General features: G+C 45.1%; 1 protein-coding gene across 1 annotated transcript; it reads left to right on the top strand.

The window, feature by feature from the left end:
- The first annotated feature begins 861 nt into the window (after nt 1-861).
- On the top strand, nt 862-20,815 carry LOC122369580 (serine/threonine-protein kinase/endoribonuclease IRE1-like). The gene is made up of 6 exons (XM_043344424.1): nt 862-920; nt 14,941-15,029; nt 15,253-15,344; nt 17,821-17,952; nt 20,304-20,497; nt 20,811-20,815. Exons 2-6 carry the CDS (start codon nt 14,973-14,975, stop codon nt 20,813-20,815), a joined length of 480 nt encoding a protein of 159 aa, XP_043200359.1. The 5' UTR covers nt 862-920; nt 14,941-14,972.
- Nucleotides 20,816-21,109: the final 294 nt, after the last annotated feature.

The following is a 21,109-nucleotide window of genomic DNA, read 5'->3' as shown; positions in this document are numbered from 1 at the left end:
ACATGATACCTTTCATTCACTGTTCGTAAAACTGGTGCAGCATCGTGATCTTCGCCCAAATGACTCGCTTCACGAATAGGACCCCCAATTCCCAGTGCTCTGGAGCCGCCCCTGGTAAAGTTATGAACTTGAAATTTTTAGGGAATGTGCCCAATTTAGTTTTGGGAAAAGTCAGAAAAATTCAGCATCGTAGCTTCAGCGGTTTCGGAGATATTCCCGAAAAACCTGAGGGGTGGATAAAAACAACCCCCCCTGCCACTAATAGGGTTAAGGTCAACTTATGGTTTATTTGACGCGTCTCGACGAGAGGAACACGATACTGGTAAGATAAATGACGGATATGTTTTGTGCGCGGCAAACTGCCCCCCCCCCCCGGGGACGCATTTCAAAACTGGGGGGCATGAATAGCCTCCCCTCAGTAGGGGGCGCGGATTAATATCGCAATCAGCATGTGCCGTAAAACGCAAGTGGTCGAAAACGAGCTTAGCATATTTTGAGTAACAGACAATACTATTACTTTATGCTTAGCAGCCTCGACTCCTACTCCGTCTTGTGCCGGAAACGTCGTTCGATCCGACTCTGACTCCGACTCTGACTCCAAATCACTGACCCGTAGTCTACAGTATGTTCTTTACCAAGATATTCGACTTGCCACAGGTTCTCGAGACCACGACACAGGCTCTATCATGATCATGGCACCGGCGTCGGGACCTTGCACGGAGCTGATAGATTGACCATGGTACGATAGTGCTATCAAAGGTGACTGCGATAACAGAGTAGAACATCGGCGGACAGGAAGGGTCTCCCGGGTGGGGCACTTCTCCTCAGACGCTGTGACTGTATCCATCGAGGGAATCTTTCTTACCTACTGGTCTGCTGGAGACTGAATCAACTATCTTCTGCTTCGTGCCGGAGGCTCGGTAAGTAATTCATTATATCATTTTTTATAAGGTAATGATTAGCAATTGAGTTACCATCAACAATATCATCGTGAATCCGTGTTAACTCAGTTAAATATGTGAATTTAGTTAGTTATCATTGGATAAAACTAGATAGATCTCGAGGCAGTTCTACACATTAAAATCAGGATTCTTTTTTTACTTATCTACTTAGCTTTTCTCTACACTTGCAGTAAGTTCTTTGCGGAAAACCTCCAACTAAAATAGTCCCAGTAATTTTCACCAACACACACGGAATAAGATCTGAGCCTTGACCGGGAGCAAGTGTAGTTTTTTTTTATGGAAAAGTACACTTCAAGTATAAGTTTTAACTCGCCCAAACTGTGTTTTTTTAGTATTGATGATAACTGTACGCTAACTTTGGCATCACTCAATAGTGGGCTTATTGACTCCTGTCTTATGCCTCTCAGAACTCTCAGGCTGAATTCAAAGCAGGTCCAATGGCCCTACGTCGGCCTCTAAGAACCCCACGCCAGTCTCTAAGGGCTATACGACGACCTCTGAGGACCCCACACCAGTCTTGAAGGACCCTCAGTCGTCCTTTGAGGGAACACATAAGGCCCAAAAAGCTTAACCCGGCAGGGGCGATGGGCCTCCCGGCCACCTTCCGCGCGGTGGCCGGTGGGGGCATTTTTTGCCCCCTTGTATCTCCGAAACTACTGGACGGATCCGTAAAGTTCGAACAGCGTTCGAAAGCCCTGTCAAATTTGTCGAACGAAACCTAATTTCGTTGATCTCGGGGTCACCGATGGCGTCACAGGTCAGGTCAAAGATAAAATGTTTGACCGTCCGCGGGTATTCTACGGAATGCGCTACAACATTGAGTCATAAAACGCATTTTGTCGAAAATCAGCGATAAGGCGTAAGTTGCCTATTACATATGTTGCTATTGAAGGTCACTGATGATACAAGGTCAGGTCACAGGTCAGGTCACCAAGGGTCAGCACATGAACCTAACTTTACTAGGGTTGTGCGATGCATGTTTTATGGCCAATTTTTCATTTCCAGCTCAATGGTGTTATACGACCATCAAGCACGGTTTAGGTCACTTTCTGGTGGAGGTCAATGTCAGGTAAAAAAGGTCAAATTTCGAAGTTGATAGTTTTGAATAAAAAGGGTATCGATTCGATGCAGCTTGTCACGGCGAGTCTAATTGTGATCTTTGTTTTGCGCTACGTGGTCTAGAATTGCTAAAAATTGAGTTTGAAAATTTGACATGATCAATTTTGAACAGTTTGTTCGTTATAACTTGGTCAAAAAAAGAGGTATCGATCTAAAATTTAGTATGTGAAATGTGAATAGAAGTCACTAGGGGCTATTACATATATTCCGGTTTTTCCGAAAATCGAAAAACTTTTGGTTTTTTTTGGCCATTATATCAACAAAAAAAAAATTGGGCGGGGTCAAATTCCAAAATTTTCAAATTTTCGAGATAGCAGTATCGTAGCGCTGGTAATTCTACACCTTTTATGTTTTTTTACATTTTTTCTGTATAATCAAAGCTGTAGGCCTGACAGCTCTTCCCGCGAAACCTTTTGTTGTTCGAAAATGACAAAAATGACGTCACTCTGTCGTCATTTGCAGCCAACCTATCATAGCTTTGGGAAAATTGTTTGGTCACAATGTGCATTAGCTACTCCCGGGAGGGAACTGAAAGTTTGGTGACGATCGGCGCAGCGGTTCTGGAGATATATCGAAAAAACTAAAGGGGGGAATGCCCCCCACCGCCTGGAAGGTTAACCCGCGACCGCCTGTGGGGTCGAATCCGACCCCCCCCCCGTTTTTCACGAATAACTCACGAACCGCTTACGCCTCACGCTATCAACTTGAAACTTCGTATGCCTTCTCCTTCATCAATTTGACGGCTTTTGTCAAATTTTTATGCAAATTTTTCAAACACTTTTTTGAGATATATCGATTTTATTGATGTAACTACATGGCTTTTTTATCAAAAAATGGTAAATGTTTGAAAAATCGCGAAAAATCAATGATTTAAGCAAATTGCAAATTAAAGACATGAAAAGACGCAGCTCAATGAGTTCTTTAAAAAGGCTATCTTGCTTTTCCCATAAAGTGCGTTTTTGACCCCTAAAAACTACTAAAGACTATTTTTTTTAAGCAGCTAATAAAATCAAAATTTTTAAAAACCTTCAAAAAAACGGAATCTATGTTATAGAGCTCTATTAGAACCTTACATGTTTCAAATTTGGACTTTTTATCTTGATTTTTTACCCCCAAATTGTAAAAAATAGCTCCAACATGTAGGTATAGGGCATGGTGACGTCATGCGCATTTTCGTGAGTTTGAGCCATTTCTGAACATCGCATGTGAAAACAAATGGCAGCATTAGATTCCTGGGACAAACCTCGTCTAGAAAAGTGCATTTTTATGTCAAAATAAAAAAATAAAAATTGATTTTTTTCTTGATGTATAATATAAACGACTTTTTATGCTTGCTGATGACCAGAACAGTGACTTTGGGTTACATATAACCATGACCATCGGATTCGGCGTGAAAAATAAGCCATTGTCGCCGACCTTGTCGTGCCTCTGGCATTACCTCACCACTCTGGTCAAAGCGGTTTTGTAAAGTCCTGAGGGCTTGGTTGTACAGGGCTCCGTCATACAGCATGCCCGCGATCGCCCGCCTCGCCTTTCCCGCCACAGCTGCCTGTAGATGGGCCGTTCGCTCGGCATCACTGAGCGACGGTTGAATGTGGACGAGCGCGTGGAACAGGCCGATCCACCGCGGCCATTCTGAGGAGTCTCCTGTGTACACCGGAAGCTGGAGTTTCGGTATACTTTTCGCAAACGCAGATGCGTGCACCGATGGTCGCATTGCGGGCTGCGCTGGTGTCTGGTGATTTGGGAGTTCATCGATCCATGACTGCCTGCTCCGTTGGGGGCTAGCTGGGACGGGGTCATTGAATGATAGTTGATGTTGTAGGAATCTCGCCACTGTCTGCTGTCTCCCCCGCTCGTCTTCTACGTCTTGTGGTGGATCGGTGTTGATATTCTCTCCCAAAAAGTCATCCCTTCTTTCGGCGTTCAGCTGATCAGCTGCGATCTGACTTCGAAGTTGTGCCTCCAGCTCAGCTTGTTCCGCTTCATGCTTTGGCGATTTGCAGCTCACGTCGTCTTCTTACTTCATCTTCTTGGCGCCTCATCTCCTCTTGCTGCCGCATTAACGTCTCTTGCTGCCGCATCAACTCGTCTTCTTGTTGCTGCTTCAGCTCCGCTTCCTGTCGCTCAATCTCCAGTCGTTTTTCCAACCGTTTCACATGCAGAGCCTTTTTTCGCGCCGTGATCTGAGCCTCAGCGGATGCGCCGGAGGCTGACGAACTGGAGCTCACCCGAGACGACGCGCGGCGGGCTGGGCCGTGACCCAGCTGTGAGTCAGGGCGCGGCTGCTGCAGCGTCGAAGTCTCCATGGTTTCTTCCCTTTCTTTCGTGACAGGAACTCCGCCGATAGCGCCTTCACTTTGCAGTTTTGTTTTTCCATTTTCGATGAAGTATCCTCCGCTTCTGTTTTCTTCTGGCCTGATCCGGCCCGGAGGACCATTAACCCTTGCCCGCACATGGGGGGGGGGTTGCCACCCCCAGGCAGTCTTTCTGCTCTGCACTCAACATTTTTAGAGCTAGAAAGCTGATTTTTCGTATAGCTGCTCGTCTATCCTTTCTTGATGTTCACTGAAAATTTCAAGTTTCTGTGATTTTTGGTTTCGGAGATATGACCTTGTTTTTCAGGTCATGTCATGACCCAAATGGCCAATTCTCAACATCTTGCGTTTGCCATGGGCCTTGTGAGCTTTTGACACCCTGATTCCGGCCTTTTTTGCCAGTCTTACCTCCCACCTATCATGGAACATGTTGTTCGACGATGTACAGGGGTCAAGGTCAGGGTCAAGGTCAACCTAGGTCATCTAAGATAATTGAGTTTTAGGCAAGCTGAATTTACTTTTTGTGAAGTTTTTTGACTGCATTTTTGGTAAAAGCTTCTCAGATCATGATTTCATGTGATATGGACCCAAAAACAATCGGTGCACACATCAGTATACACACAGACACACACAGACATAGAAACACATATAATTGACCTTGACCTAACTTGACCTGAAATGACCTCAGCAGCAAATTTCTGGTCGGATAGTGTGACAAAGAGGTTCTAGCTGGCTTGGCACCAGAAAACAGCATCGTCATCGGTATTTGATAAGCAGCGCACTTGATATCCAACGGTGACTCAAAACAGCAACATTTTTTAATTTGACCTGACCTGGAAGGTCAATGACTGACCTGAGAAGGTAAAACTGGGTATCATTGGATTTGTCTCTTCCCAAAGAATCTTTTTAGTCTTTACTGCTAAGCTCTATCTCCAACAGGAACGAAATGGCGCGGGGGGGGGTGGCAGCCCCCCCCCATGTGCGTTCTAGGATGGGAAAATGGCATGTGCGGGCGAGGGTTAAAGGGACTATCCCACCTTCTAAAATGTTGTTAAAACCAGTTAAATTGTGCCCGACTTTATAGATTGGATGACCAGGAACACGGTTCTGGCATTTATTTTTCATTAAACATCTTAGGCTTCCCATATTCCAAACACAAACTTTCAAATATGTGACGTCACAGCCCAAAATTACCTCCTTCCCCAGGCCACATTACTGTCATAAAGCTGATTCTTTTTGCTCTGTAGGCACCACAACAAAGTTCAGACCAAGTTTTAAGCGATTTTTCAACGAACAAACCCATTTAAATCAGAATGACTAAACGAGGTGACGTCACACTAACGGTCGCTCCATGTTGAAGATAGGGCCTTATACAAGGCCCATTTTCAAATGAAGGGAACGAATTTCTTCAACACCAAGAGGCCGCGGGGGTTGCAACCTAGATAGATAGTGGTTTCTGAACCTCGCCGCAAACTTGGCTATCTCAACTCAAACCCCATGTTAAAGGTGGGATAGTCCCTTTAAATGTCGCCGACCTTGTCGTGCCTCTGGTGGAGGCCGGGACATTTATTGTAGCGGAGGAAAAACGTAGATGAATTTTGATGAATGTATTGAAGAATTCCGAACGATAGATGATGTTGAACGGTAGACGAGGGTGAAATTGAAGAACGCAGAGTAGACAGGTAGACCAGAAAACACACTAGCACTGTCGATGGTCACTGTTGTCCGCCGAGGCGGACACACCGGCGCCGCCGCGGACGGGGGCGCCGTCGGATTCACGCGCCGGTCGGGGCGCCGGCGAAATCGCGCACTGCCACTGCGCTCAGTGGCGTTCAGTAGGCACCGCGAACGGAGGATGCCGTCGGAATCGTGCTCGGTGGCACGATTCCGTCACTGTTCACTGTTCACAGCACCGGCGCACCTCGGGGCGGAATCACTGAAAGAAAAAAATACCACCCTAGTTAGTTTTTGGGTGGTGGTCATATTTTGAACAGCCTTTTACTTATGGTAAACCAGTTTACGATCCAAATACTAGGCCCAATATCAAAGGAATACTATGCAACTACCAATGCTCATCAAAATACCATGGTCTTAGTACGGTAATATTTTTTCATCATACTACCTTGAAACTAAAGCATAACTAATAAGAAACCAAAGCTCTACTAACGCTAGTATTATCCTGGTACCGCCTACTAAGAAAAATACCACCCTAGTTAGTTTTCGAGTGGTGGTCATATTTTGAACAGCCTCTTACCTATGGTAAACTAACTTACGACCCAAATACTAGGCCTAATATGAATGTAAAACCATGTGAATACCAATGCCAGTAAAAATTACCATGGTATTAACACGGTAACTATATGTCGTCATACCATGCCCAAAAACCCACGTGATACTAGCACGAAACTAGGACTTTACTATCGTTAGCTACTCCCTGGTAATGCTTACTAATGACTTATCATGGTAAAACCATCCTTTTGTCATCTGGATACCAGCTTTGCTTTGCTGGCCAACCATCGTAAAACAATAGTTTACTATGTGACATTTATTGTGATATTACCAGTCGGTTAACAGGATCTTACTAGTCATCAACCAGCATGCTTCATATGCTGTGCTTTAGCCTATCCATGCCAAATTTGTTTATCATTACGACAGCCACTTACTGATGCACAACAGCATGCATGACAGTATCTACCTAGCAGTCGACAAAGCAGCTCTTCACTTTTCCAAAGCATCTACCTAGTAACCTACATGAAATATTTCACACATAAAAAGCATTTGGCCACAAACAAAGTTACGTCTGCACATAACCAAACAACGCGCATGAACAACAATTATTACAGTTCACTTTATCATCACAATGCAATCGGTCTCTTTTCACACAATCGTTGAATGTCGCCCTTCCAGCGATTTATCACGCAACACCTTCTCCAAGGGCATTGGTAGCCATATACCGAAGGTTCGAACTTCGAAAGCCAGCTCTGGAAAAGAGCAGGCATTGATATAAGATAAACCAATGGAAAGATTGATTGTGTGTGCTGCAGTGACACTCTATCTCCTACCCCTCCCACCTTGACTCGCAGTGTCCCGTGACCTAGCTCCCAGTTTGATGAAACAAGGATTTAAGATAAGTTGTTTTAAAAAAATGGCAGCATCTAATAGAACAGGGGATTTGTAGGGTGAGGAATTTAGCAAATTTGGGACATTAGGCCAGAGGCTGGTTCAGGTAAAATGCCCTATAATGAATTAATTGCCATGAGGTGCAGTGTTGAGTGTTGGCAATAATTCAAAAATTCTACTCTTAACCAGCGCCCCACTGGGGTATGTTCTGTAACGCACTCCACTGGGGGAGGCGGGGGCTATTTATAGAACCCCCCCCCCCCGCTCCAACTCCGAAACTACTGGGCCGATTGTCAAAACTGAAACGGCGTCTGATAGCCCTGGAAAAACTGTCGAGCAAAACCTAATTTTATTGACCTCGAGATCACCGTTGACGTCACAGGTCAGATCAAAATAAAAATTAGCAACGTTTTGGCTTGTTAACCCTCCCCCGTATAGGGGGGGGGGTCGAACGGACTCCCCCTCGGTTTTTCGCGAATACCTCGCGTAAAAAGCGGCCGACCGCAACGAAGCTTTCAGTACCCTCGAGTTATAATCAATTTTACACCTACCCTAAAAAATGTAATGGCCCTGACTAATGACCTTTGACCTGTGACCTACTTTTCGAGACCATGTTTGGCCGGAATCGCGATTCGGCGTATGTCGGCTCGCATTTGCCGCGCGTTTGCAGTCCTTTCGTGGTTTCAAGCGTTCAAACATGGGATATGATGCTGCTCCCATGCATTAGGGTGGATGTCAAGGTCACCAGAAGGTCAGGTCAGTTCATTGACCTTTGATGACCTCGGTTTACTTTTTCGAGTTTTATCAGCATCTTTCTAGGCTAGTTTTTTTAGCTGATTTCGAATTTAACAACCATATATGAACATTTACGAAGTAGTTTTGGTGCCTTCGTAACATGTTACGAAGCTGTCAGAGGCGGTTGCCACCTAGTGCACCTACTACGAATACCCGGCAAAACCCTTACTGGTTGACCTGACCTGACCTGACCCGACCTGGCCTAAATGCATGAAGACATCATCTATGATCATAGCTAACATGATATTCGTGATCAGTTCCCTAAAAAACCCAATAGCAGCCACGTTTTACGACGTTCTAACAGGTCCCAGTTTTCCCCACTTTTGGGTCATTGACCTGACCTGGAAGGTCAACCGATGACCTAGGACCGACGACCTAGGATAAAATTGGGTACCATCGGCTTTCTCTCGTCACGGGCAGCACGCTCGTTTTTTCCGCGAAGCTCTAGCTCAATCAGGGGCGAAACGGCAAGGAGGGGGTTCAACGGACCCCCCCCTTAAACGTTCGTGGCTGGAAAAACACCAATACGGGCGAGGGTTAACCCCCACCCTACTGTGGGGAGGGCTATTCATAGCCCCTCTCGTGTTTACGCAATATCTTTAAAACCGCTGGACGTATCAAAACAAAGCTTTTAGGACCTTCGGCTGCATCAATTTATTTGACACCTTGTGCACTAATAAAATTTTCGTAGCTACTATAGATCGGCCGGAAATGACGCCAGAGTGACATCATGTTCGGCCGATTTTGATGCAAAGCATTGAACAACGGTAATCGCTCTCAAGATCTGAGTTTTAACCCGGCAAGCGGTGGGCCTCCCGGCTACCTTCCGCGCGGTGGGAGGGGGGGGGGGATTTTTGACCCCCCCCCCGAATCTCCGAAGCTACTATGACGGATCGGTAAAATTTAAATGGCGTTCGATAGCCTTGTTAAATTTGTCGAGGGAACTTCAATTTCATTGACCTCGGGGTCACCGATGACATCACAGGCCAAGTCAAAGATAAAATGTTTCACCGTTCACGGGTCTTTTAAGGAATGCGCTGCAACATCGAGTAAAGGGCATTTTGTCAAAAATCAGCGATAGGGCGTGAGTTGCCTATTATACGAGCATATGTTGCTATTGGAGGTCACTGATAATACCAGGTCCGATCACCAAGGGTCAGCACATGAACCTATCTTTACTAAGTAGGGTTGTGCGATGCATGTTTTATGGCCAATTTTTCATATTCGCCTCAATGGTGTTGGTTATAAGACCATCAGGGACGGTTTTTTTGGTCACTTTCTGGTGGAGGTCAGGTCAATGTCAGGTCAAAAAGGTCAAATTTCAGGTCAAAGTTGATAGTTTCGCATAAAATTGGTATTGATTCGATGCCACTCGTCACGGCGAGTCTAATGGTGGTCTTTGTTTTGCGCTTTGTGGTCTAGAATTGCCAAAATCGAGTTTGAAAATTTGACGTCATTAATTTTGAACAGTTTTTTTTTTTGTTATAACTTGGCAAAAAGGAGTTATCGATCTAATACTTGGAATGTGAATAGAAGTCCATAGTGGCTATTACATATATTCCGTTTGTTTCGAAAATCGAAAAACTTTTGGGATTTTTTGGCTATTATATCTATTTCTTTTTATTTTTGGGGTCAACTTCAAAAACAAAATCGAGAGAACAGTATAGTAGCCCTGGTAATTCTACACATTTCATGTCTTGAACATTTTTATGCATAATCAAATTTATAGACCTGACAGCTCTTCCCGCGAAGCTTTTTTTTTTGGTCGACAATGGCAGAAATGACGTCACTCCGACGTAGCGGCCAACTTATCATAGCCTTTGGAAAAAAAATTTGGTCACAATGTGCAAAAGGGTACTGAAAGTTTGGTGAAGATCGGCGCAGCGGTTCTGGAGATATATCGAAAAAAAACTAAAGATGGATGCAAAAAATGCCCCCCCCCCCCACCGCCTTGAGGGTTAAGCTAGATCCTTTTTTTTGCATGGGTGGACTCTACAGGGCTACCAAACTGATTTCGGACTTTCGAAATGTTGAATATTTTGAAAATTATAAATATAAAAACTCAGAAATTGTATTTTTTATTTTTTTACATATACGTTTCTGAATGAAAAAAAAGCAGAATATGACCACGTTTCCATGGGCATCACTGATCCGGATCAGTAAAAATGGATTAGCTAATCCAGTATAGTTAGACAATATATGAAAATGAAAATAAGGGATTAACTGATTATATAAGCCTAATCCACTTGGAATTATATCATGTAACGAAGAGTTCGAGAAATATAATACGATTTAAGTTTGCTGATCCGGATCAGTGATGCCCATGGAAACGGGGTCTATATGTGTTTGAACACATATGCGTTGAATATATGTGAACTTCATCTGACAAACACCTTTTTTGTTGAAAAATGTCAACTTCAAAATTTGACCATTTTTGACCTAAAGTGACCTGACCTGACCTCAGCTATATTCAGCTAAAATGGCCTAAACTGACACATACAACACTGATTTCGATATATATGGCCTACATGAACCATAAAACATGTCTCACGTCACCGATGCACGATATAAAGCTTTCGTGACCTGGGATGAGATGGCCTTGACCTGAAAAATTCGAAGTACAAGTTCGGTACCCTCAGGTTATGTTACGCATATATTCACGAGTGTGCAAACAAAAAATGAGCCTGATCTGATTTGTTGGCCGGCACCCAGAGTGCCAAGACGCTGATATTTTTACTTTGACCTGACCTGTGACGTCATCGATGACCTCGAGGTCAATGACATTAGGCTTCGCTCAACAATATTTCCAGGGCTACCAGGGGCCGTTTGAATTTTGACAATCGGCCCAGTAGTTTCGGAGTTAGGAGCCCCCCCCCCCCCCCCACTGTAACGTGCTGTAACGTGCTGTGGGGCGCGTTAGAGCACATACCCCAGTGAGGCGTGGGTTAACAAATAAAAAAACACGTTGATTTCCGACGCTGGGAAATGCCCGCAATGATACCCACCCCACCACCCTCCCCCTACCCGGTCCAACAGGGTCTCAAGGAAATTCAACAACATGAACCGAAACAAAGGCTGCGATCTTTGCTGGAAATGGCACTCGTGAGATAAGTATTATTATGCTGAAGATACAACGACTTACTTGTTATTTCCGAGTATCCTCCACCGTCAGCTACGCTAACCACCCACACAATCACCGTTCAAATATTTAAAACCACGGAGCACCTTCACAACGCCGGCGCGCGGCCGGAACTGACATGGCGGCGCCGCTGCAGCAGAGTCAGACGCACGTGGATTGTTAGTAAGGGTGTAGTGTTGTCATGGTGTTGCCATGGTATACCTTACCATAGCAGCAGAAGCACACCCAGGGAACTGTTGCAAGAAATTTCTGGCCTTTCGTCCATAAAACTATTAATTGCTCAGGGTCTCAGCTAGTCCTTGGATGACGCTCCTTCCAACATATCAAAAATTGGCAAACACCTCTATGGAAAGGAGGAGACTTGATCGCCGAATTCACCTGCTGGATCCGCCCGTGGAAAGGTTGATTTTACTATGGTAGGGAATATTAGCTTACGAGGGTATCTACTAGCCTCAGGTGGTTACCACCTTGTAAACTGGGGTACAAAACCACCCCTGATAAACGTAACCATGGTAATATCAACATGTCAAGGCAGGATAGTATTCAGCACCATAGTAGGCTGGTAGTAATATGATGGTAGGCTGATGGTAAAATTTACCAAAGCTAGTAACTTAGTAAATTGATGGTAAAAACTTTTTTCAGTGATCGCGCACCGCCACCGAGAACTGCACTCGGTGGCGTTCAAGAGACGACTGCCCGCAGCGACTCGAGGAGCCGCCGCGGGCACAAAGAGAACAATTTTAAGGCCGTGTTACACTGCCGAATTTTGGCCACGACCCTGTCGCCGAACCACGTCGTGTAGGAAATCGGCGAACAGTTCACCGACAGAGGCGAACAGTTCGCCGACAGAGTCCGATTTGCAGAAAACGGGTGGGGGCCCCCCTAATCGTGCGCGGGCCAAAGCTGATCCATGATTCGGCGACCATCGCGAATGAATGGCGAATCTGTTGCGAATAGTCGGCGATACCTTGGCAACAAGTCGACGCACGCAGCGACATGTCGGCGGCGACTCGGCGACTGTTTGGCGATCATGTTCGTTTATCATAAGTTCGGCGAACGGCCACGAAATTTTCATTTTTCATGAAATATTCGTGGCGGTCGTGACGAACCGTAAAAGTCGCGCGGTGGACACCGGCTGGTCTGCGAAATGCCAAGACCGTGGAAGAAAGATGCCGAATCGGTCCGCGACATATGATGACTTGCATATTCGTGCACATTCGTGTACCAAAATTCGGCAGTGTAACAAGGGCTTTAGGTTGTACAACTAAAAGCACTCAGAAAGGGAAACTAGAAAGTGGTGTCAAATGTCATATTGTATTGAAAAAAAAAACTAGAAAGTGGTGAGAAAAGTCAGAGCAGGCTCGCGCGGCACGCTCGGTTATACGATACGGTGCGCGGCGAGCACGAACAGCCGTCAAGTGAGAAGCGATAGCGCGAGTGACAAATTGTAGGCAATTAGAACATGAGACGAGAAACTAACACAAGAGTTGGTCCAGGCCCACGGGGCACGATCAGTACTGCGATAGTTCACGCGTGGCTGTCAAATGTAAAACGAAAGAGAAGAACAACAGGGCAGTTCATTTCGTCGGTGACGGCCATAAAACATGTGTCGCATGCCCATGTAGTAGAAAGTGAAAACCGTGACCTTTCGTGACCTGACCTGAGCTTGACCTGTGCTTAGTTGGACCCCTTTACGCACATGGTATCTTCACTAGGCCTTTGAAGTCATTTTTGGTGAGTTTCGAGCAGGAGCTATCGATTCCGCTGTCCGTAAGCCTCATCATGCAAAACCCCAAAATTTGACCTTTGACCTGACCTTGACCCGAAAGTTGACCTCAATCTTAAAATCTTAACCCGCGCCGGGCCGGTGCTCTGAGATTCCGCGCCGGGCCGGGGGGGGGTGTCTGAACACCCCCCTTCTAACTCGGCTCCTGGGCCACGTAGCGACACGCGGTAAGCGGCAATCGAAAGAACGTCCAAAATAAGGACGAAAACACTTCGGTCATTTTTTGGGTCAGGTCAAAGGTCAGGTCACCAGAGGTCACCAAAGGTAAAATGTTGACTATTTCAACATTTTGGAAACTGCCAACGGCTATCTCGGGAACCGATAGAGCTACAGCGCCGCGGAAAAGCGCATTCGATAGCCCTTTTACAGGCCTTTCTGAGTAATGTTCTCAGATTTGACCTCAGGTCAACGGTTTAGCCTCCAGAGGACAAAAACTCCAAAAATAGCCGTTTTTACGAAAATTGGTTTTTCGGCGATAACTTTTGACTCAAAAGAGCCATGACATTACTTTTGCCAGCATCGTGTTCCTCTCGTCGAGACGCGTCGAATGAACTATAAGTTGACCTTAAAAGGTCAACTTGAAAATTTGACCTCAGGTCAAGGTCATGACCTGACCGGAAAAGGTCATGTTGCATATCAGTCGATCCGCAACGTCCAGCCGAACACTTATAAGACGTTTTCAGCGCTCTAGGACGCCTCTATCAGAAGTTATTAGCGAAAAACTGTTAGATTCTGTTCGTGACCTGAGATGACCTCGGGGACATAACGAGGGGTCACAGTTGCCATTTTCTGGTTCAGTGTGTCAATTTTACCTACATCTCGATGTTTGAGAGTGTCTAGAATGGCGTTCGTGCAAAACAGACGCTTTTCAATTTTCTTCCATTGACTTATAATGGAGAGGCCGCAAAATTGACCTGACCTTAGGTCACCGATATCAAAATTCCGAGATATACATTTTGTAGATACTGTTGCTCTAATCAATCGCTGAAAGTTTCAAGGCAATCGATCAATCGGTGTAGCTATGACGAGCATTCTTATTTTTTCTGAGGTGAGGTCACTTGGCGTGACCTGGTGACCTGACCTTAGGCGACCTGGGTCTGAAATTTTAACAACATGTGCGGAAAAGATGTACGAACAGGTGTGCCAAAAACGGCGGCGCTCCGCGCCGCCGTTTTTGAGATATCTGCGAAAAACCGCAGGGGGGGGGTGTTCAAACACCCCCCCGGCCCGGCGCGGGTTAAGAGTGCTTTGGGAAGGTCTCGTAGAGACCTTCGAACGCCGCCTCGCGGGGATCGATACGACCATTGGCTTTCGAGATAATGGTGCCGGGCTTAGCACTAAGCAGGTATCTGAGGCATAACCACGTGGAGCTCTGAGAATGAGTGCCGGCCACTGATGGCCCCACATCGGTCGTTGAGGACTCAATTTAGGACCATAGTGGTCCCTTGAGAACTATTTTATCAATACTCCTTACATTATGCAGTACCAATTAAAAAGAAACTACCGCAGAAGAAAAAAATCAAGGTCCAGCATTCACTTTATAGCTTGTCTGTGACACACATAATATGATTTGGTATAGAGTAGGTGTGCATATTCACTTGGTCTATTTAAAAGAATCCTGCATTACAACAGCAAATGTGTATGTATACTAGTAATTATATGTAAGCTCACAAATAATGTTTAAAAAAACTCATTTTGCAGGATCATACCTAAGTTCCTGGGAAGATTCTAGCATGGCAACAACTGGCCAACCTTCTTCAGAAAGGAACACCCTGCCTATCACTAGCAATGTAAGTGAATGGGTGCGTTGTGCTTGCGAGCAATGTGTGTAAAAACATAACATCCCTATTTGACGAACCTGGCATTGTTTTCATTCTTCCGTATAAAATACAAAATAATTGAAACATTAACAGAAAATGTAAATAGTTACATAAAAAACGGTCGACGTACATATTTAAATTGAATGAAAAATGGCCTATGTAAGACATTTCACCTCAATAAACATTTCGACAGGAAAAAATCGACGGAGACGTTACCACCATTGGGAGCATCACGTTCGCCCAAAGCGGCTTCTTGGGAAAGGGTGCCTTATCTACTGTCTTTCGGTAAGCAGTAATTTCCGTCATAGAGCTTCTTACAGCTTTGATGTCGACCGGCTAGGGGCATTGATGGCGCCGTTTCTTGTTCTAGGCCTACATGGTCTCGGCTCATATCAAGGCTATATAAGCCAGTTAACCCGCGCCCGGCTGGGGGTCCTGGATTTCCACGCCCTGCTGGGGGGGGGGTGTTTGAACACCCCCCCTTGTAACTCGGCTCCTGGGCCATGTAGCGATACGCGGAAGGCGGCGTTCGAAAGAGCGTCAAAAATAATGACGAAATCACTTCGGTCAATTTTTGGTCAGGTCAAAGGTCAGGTCACCAGAGGTCATTGAAGGCAAAATTTCGCCGATTTCCAGGTCGAATGTCGAAAATTTCCAAGAAGCCAACGCATAACTCGAGAACCAATAGAGCTACAGCGCCGCGGAAAAGCGCATTCGATAGCCCTATTAAAGCCCTTTCTGAGTAATTCTCTCAGATTCGACCTAACGTCAACGGTTTTGCCTGCAGGGGGTAAAAATTGCAAAATTAGCCGATTTTTTCGGAAACAGTTTTTCTGCAATAACTTTTGACCCAAGCCTTGTACGAGCTTACTTTTACCGGCATTGTGTTCCTCTCGTCAAGACGCATCGAATGAACTATAACTTGACCTTGAAAGGTCAACTTGAAAATTTGACCTCAGGTCAAGGTCATGACCTGACCGGAAAGGGTCATGTTGCATATCAGTCGATCCGTATCGTCGAGCTGAACACATCTAAGGCGTTTTCATCGCTCTAGCATGCCTCTATCAAAAGTTATTTGCGAAAAACTGTCAGATACCATTCGTGACCTAAGATGACCTCAGGGCATAAACAAGGGTTAAGGACACCATTTTCATGTTCAGTGTGTCTAAACCACTTGTAATTTGGTGTTTGGGAGTGTTTATAATGTTTTTTGTCCAAAAGAGGCGCATTTCAATTTTCTCCCATTGACTTATAATGGGGAGGTCGCAAAATTGACCTGACCTTAGGTCATCGATATCAAAATTCTGAGATATACATTTTGTACATGCTATTGCTCTTAGCAATCGCTGAAAGTTTCAAAGCGATCGGTCTCTCGGTGTAGCTATGACAGACATTGAAACTTTTTATGAGGTGAGGTCATTTCAAGTGACCTGGTGACCTGACCTTGAATGACCTTGGTCTGAAATTTTCACAACATGTGTAGAATTGATGTACGATAAGGTATACAAAACACGGCGGCGCGGAGCGCCGCCGTTTTTGAGATATTCGCGAAAAACCACAAGGGGGGTGTTCAAACACCCCCCCCCCCCCAGCAGGGCGCGGGTTAACCCTCGCCCGTAAACGGCGATCTGCCACCTTCGCCCATGCAGGGGGGGGGGTTGGTGCGACCCCCCCCTTGGCGTTTGAAAACGGAGCGTCGTAGAGCTTAGCGGAAAAGACCAACGGATTGCTCTCGCCGAGATCTCGCGATTGGTGGTATATTTTTTGGTCCTAGGTCAACATTTGACCTACTTTTGACCGGTCAAAGGTCAAATTTTCGGAAAAATAGACTTTTTTCAACTTTCCGCGGCGATTGCGGCAAAAACGGTGGGAGATATCGACTTGAAAACTTCACTATCGTGTTCCTTGATCAATTCTCTATCGTTTGGTATGTATTTCGTTTCCCTAGCTCTAAAAATGGCGCGTTGGGAGCGCCGGAAGTCGGCAAGGTCACAGTCGGCGGAAGAAATTCGAAAAATCAAAAATTAAATTTTTGAAATCTGATTGTATTTTTGGATTTGGGAGGTCTATTTGCTCCCTATAGAAGCTAATATTGCTGCATATTCTCATTGAGGTGACAAGAATTAGCAAAATAGTGGTTCGGGCGCTTTTCAAAAATAGTACCGGACGCTGTTCCTCTTATGACGTCATAGCTCCGTGACCTGACCTGACCCGGTCAAGTTTCTTATACCATATGATAGCCAATACTTGCCCCAACATGCATGGGAAGTTTCATCACGATCCATCAACCGATGTCCGTACCACCGGCAGGAAACCTCGGGCGTTGGCACTCAGTTTGTGAAAATCCGGCTGGAGGCTGTTCCCTTTGTGACGTCATAACTCCGTGACCTGACATGACCCGGTCAAATTTTTTTTATCAAAAGATGCGCAAGGTTTGCCCCATAAGGTACCCAAAATTTGGCGGCGCTGCGCGCCGCCGTTTTTGCACTATTTCCGAAAAACCTCAGGGGGGGGGTTGCACCAACCCCCCCCCTACATGGGCGAGGGTTAAGAGTTTTCCGGTTAAAAATAGGCGATTCTAATGTCGCTTTTGGAGATCACTCGCGAGTACTCGCATGGACCAGATTTGTGTTGAATGCTACATAAATGCAATGAACGCCTACACTGGTTTCATATCTGTTTTTGCTAAGTCCGCTGCTTTTCTCCACTGTTACCCTTGCTGGACACATATGACGCCGTATTACAACTCTTCCCTGTACAGAGGAAAATGCGACAAGCGGAAAGAAGTGGCAATAAAGCGCATCCATTACCGCACCGAAGAGGAGCGACTGCTGATAGAAAATGAAGTCGACAACCTGTTGAAAGTCGAGGACTATGATGTGAAGGTCATCAGGTAAATCTGCTGTAGCAAATACAATAAACTCAATTGACCTGCATCTGAAGGTTTGCATATTTATGCATGTACGTAAGTACATATCTGTGCACATATCTGCAATAAGTAAGTCTGTGCACACAAGCACATATCTGCAAAAAAAAATTGTAGAAGGTCAAATAAAATGTCAACGCAATGAGGGAGCCTGCTTGTATACTTATCTATTGTACTCGAGCTACTGACGACTTTTTTTTATTTGGATATCATGCGCATGTCCTCAACTTGCGAACAAAACAACGAGATTGTGATCAACGATCATTGTTAGGGAAGATACATCCTGAATTGGAGTGTCTTAGATTGATGATTGTTTATCCCTATGGGGAAAAATGAACCAATTAAAAAATACTCCAATTTAGAATGTATGTTCCCTGATAATGACACCTGACCACAGTCTTGTTGATGTCGCAAGTTGAGACCATGCGTATTATATCCATTATCCATCTCAAAAGAAGTAGCCAGTACCACCCGTACAAGAGATACAAGAGCGGCTCGCTCACTGCGTTTGCATTTATGTATTTGACTTTTGTAATAAAAAAATCGGGCACTGTAGGTATTTGCGGAAACCCACAAGGTGGTGTTTAAACACCCCGCCAACAGGACGAAGTTAAAGGGACATGTCCATGTCTAACATGGGAAATGAAGTTCAGATAGCAGTTTTGTTCGTTACTATTCTAAAACCACGTAATCCGGAGCCATTCGTCTCAAAAATATAATTTGACAACACTAGAGAGCAATTTCGATGGTTTTTACCAGATCGCCAAGGTCTTTACCAGATTCGACCAAATGTGTATGACGTTGCCACGAAAGGACTAGATTTCAAGTTAACCCTCGCCCTGGCAGGGCATTTTTCATAACACGGCTTGGCAGGGGGGGTCGATGCGACCCCCCCTCGCGATTGGCTCCTATGGCACCTAGAAACACCAAATTTGGTAGGTAGGTGGGCCCCCTGGAGTTCTCGCCCCTGTGCAAATTTGGTTGCTCTAGGTCAATATTTAGGGGGGTTTTGGGGGGTATAAATGTAAAAATTTCGCTAAAAACAGGTCAAAAGTTTTTCGCTTATAACTTTTGATCTAATTAAGATAGCGCAAAAAGAAAAGCACCAGTGAACCCAGCACGTCAAGGCGCGTCGAATGATATACTTTTTAGCCTGCTTAAGTGTACTTAAAATTTTTCTTCAATTTTAAGTAAACTTGAATTAATAAATTAAGTTCAAGTTAACCAAATTGCATCATATCGCATATCATTCGATTCGGCTGATCACTAGGAACACAATGATACCATTTTTTAAGCTCTAGCGTCATTATGTGCCAAGTTATTGGCAAAAACGTCATTTGACCTCAGTTGACCTCATTTGACCTGACCCATGGATAATTACACCAAACAAAGAAGCACCAAGTGACCTGCTGTTAAGTACTGCTGGTTTCCAAGCACAAAAGTGATAAACGAAGCGGATATCTCCAGTATTTTCCGAATTTAGTATTTTCCCATAGGCTTAACATTACGACGTAATGACCTCTAACTGACCTCAGGTCAGTGACCTCAAAAAACCCGAACTATATGTTATACAACTCGGTGAACTTGGTACATCCTGAAAGTTTGAAGGAAATCAGTCCAAAACTGTGAGTTGGACAGGAGCAAAAAGAAAATTGAAATTTGACCATGACCTTGTAACGGTTTTTCTGACCTGGTGACCTGACCCAAGGTCACCCGGACCTGAAATTTTAGGTCATATGTAAAAAGGTTGCCCCAAAGGCTGTGCCAAATTTGGCGGCGCTGCGCGCCGCCGTTTTTACGCTATCTTTGAAAAACCTTAGGGGGGGTCGCATCGACCCCCCCCCCTGCCAGGGCGAGGGTTAAGGTGAACCGTTCCGCCTAATAAATTCGCCACATGCTATTCAATTGTTAAGTCACTTTATCTTGTATCTTATGAGCTATTTAATATACAAAACTGTCAATTTACAGGGTAGGTAGATAACGAAACGAAATACACCTTCAAAACGCATGCGCAATTATCGAAACTCACGCGCCATAACTGTCTGTAGCACATGGTTCATCATAACTTGTAGCGACTTGTAGTTCGCTATATTCACACCAGGTGGCTTTGTGTTGTTTATGACGTCTTTGCGATAAATCACGTCATCATTTTGATTGTAGTTATTCGTTGTTTTCATCAAAATTCGGCTAATCAATGGCATGCAACCACCTATTCAGGTATTGTTATCCATTTTCAAGTGTTTTGGAATCATCCACTTTATTTTTTCAAGGTGAACATATCCCTTTAATCTGAAAGACCTTTTCTTCTCATTCTTTAGATACTTTACAACGCAAAGGACTGCCAACTTCTACTATATTGCGATGGAGTTGGCACTGGGTACAGTGGAAGACTACGTGGCGAGGAAACAGGACGTGTCCAAATCTGGTATGGACGAGCTTGATAATCTCGAGGCGATCAGCATTCTCCGAGATTCATCCAATGCACTTGACTGGCTGCACGAGAAAAGTATCGGTGAGTTTTTTAATCACTAGTTTGCAATTCAACTCCAGCCTTCGTAAAAAGTACAATAATGCATGACATGGTGGTTGCCCGACGCCCGTTGCAAGCGACGGAGGACGGTCAAATCTGAAAACATCCGGATCGTCTGACCATTGTTACTTAATACTTACTATTTGTAAAAATGTGATATGCAGTCAGGCTTGAGAGGTAATGATAATTTTAGCTATGTGCTAAAGCAGACAGTTTCAGCGAGCTCTTGAGCTCTTTTTGCACATCCACTTAACCCGCGACGTGCTGGTGGTCCGAGTTTCCCGTGTCGTGCTAGGGTGAGGGGGGGGGGGGGGCGTGAAAACGCCATGAAAACTCGGCTCCTTGGCCAAGTAGCGACACGCAGTAAGCGGCATGCCAAAGAGCATAAAAAATACTGACGGAAATACTTAACCCTCGCCCGTAAACGGTGTTTTGCCACCTTCGCCCATGCAGGGGGGGGTGTTGGTGCGACCCCCCCCTGGCGTTTGAAAACGGAGCGTCGTAGAGCTTAGCGGAAAAGACCAGCGGATTGCTCTCAACGAGATCTCGCGATTGGTGGTATATTTTTTGGTCCTAGGTCAACATTTGACCTAC

This window comes from Amphibalanus amphitrite, unplaced genomic scaffold, assembly GCF_019059575.1.
Source record: "Amphibalanus amphitrite isolate SeventyFive unplaced genomic scaffold, NRLGWU_Aamphi_draft 001051F_arrow, whole genome shotgun sequence".
Classification (NCBI taxonomy): domain Eukaryota; kingdom Metazoa; phylum Arthropoda; class Thecostraca; order Balanomorpha; family Balanidae; genus Amphibalanus; species Amphibalanus amphitrite.
Note: the sequence above shows the minus strand (reverse complement) of the source record. Positions and strands in the feature narration are given on the sequence as shown.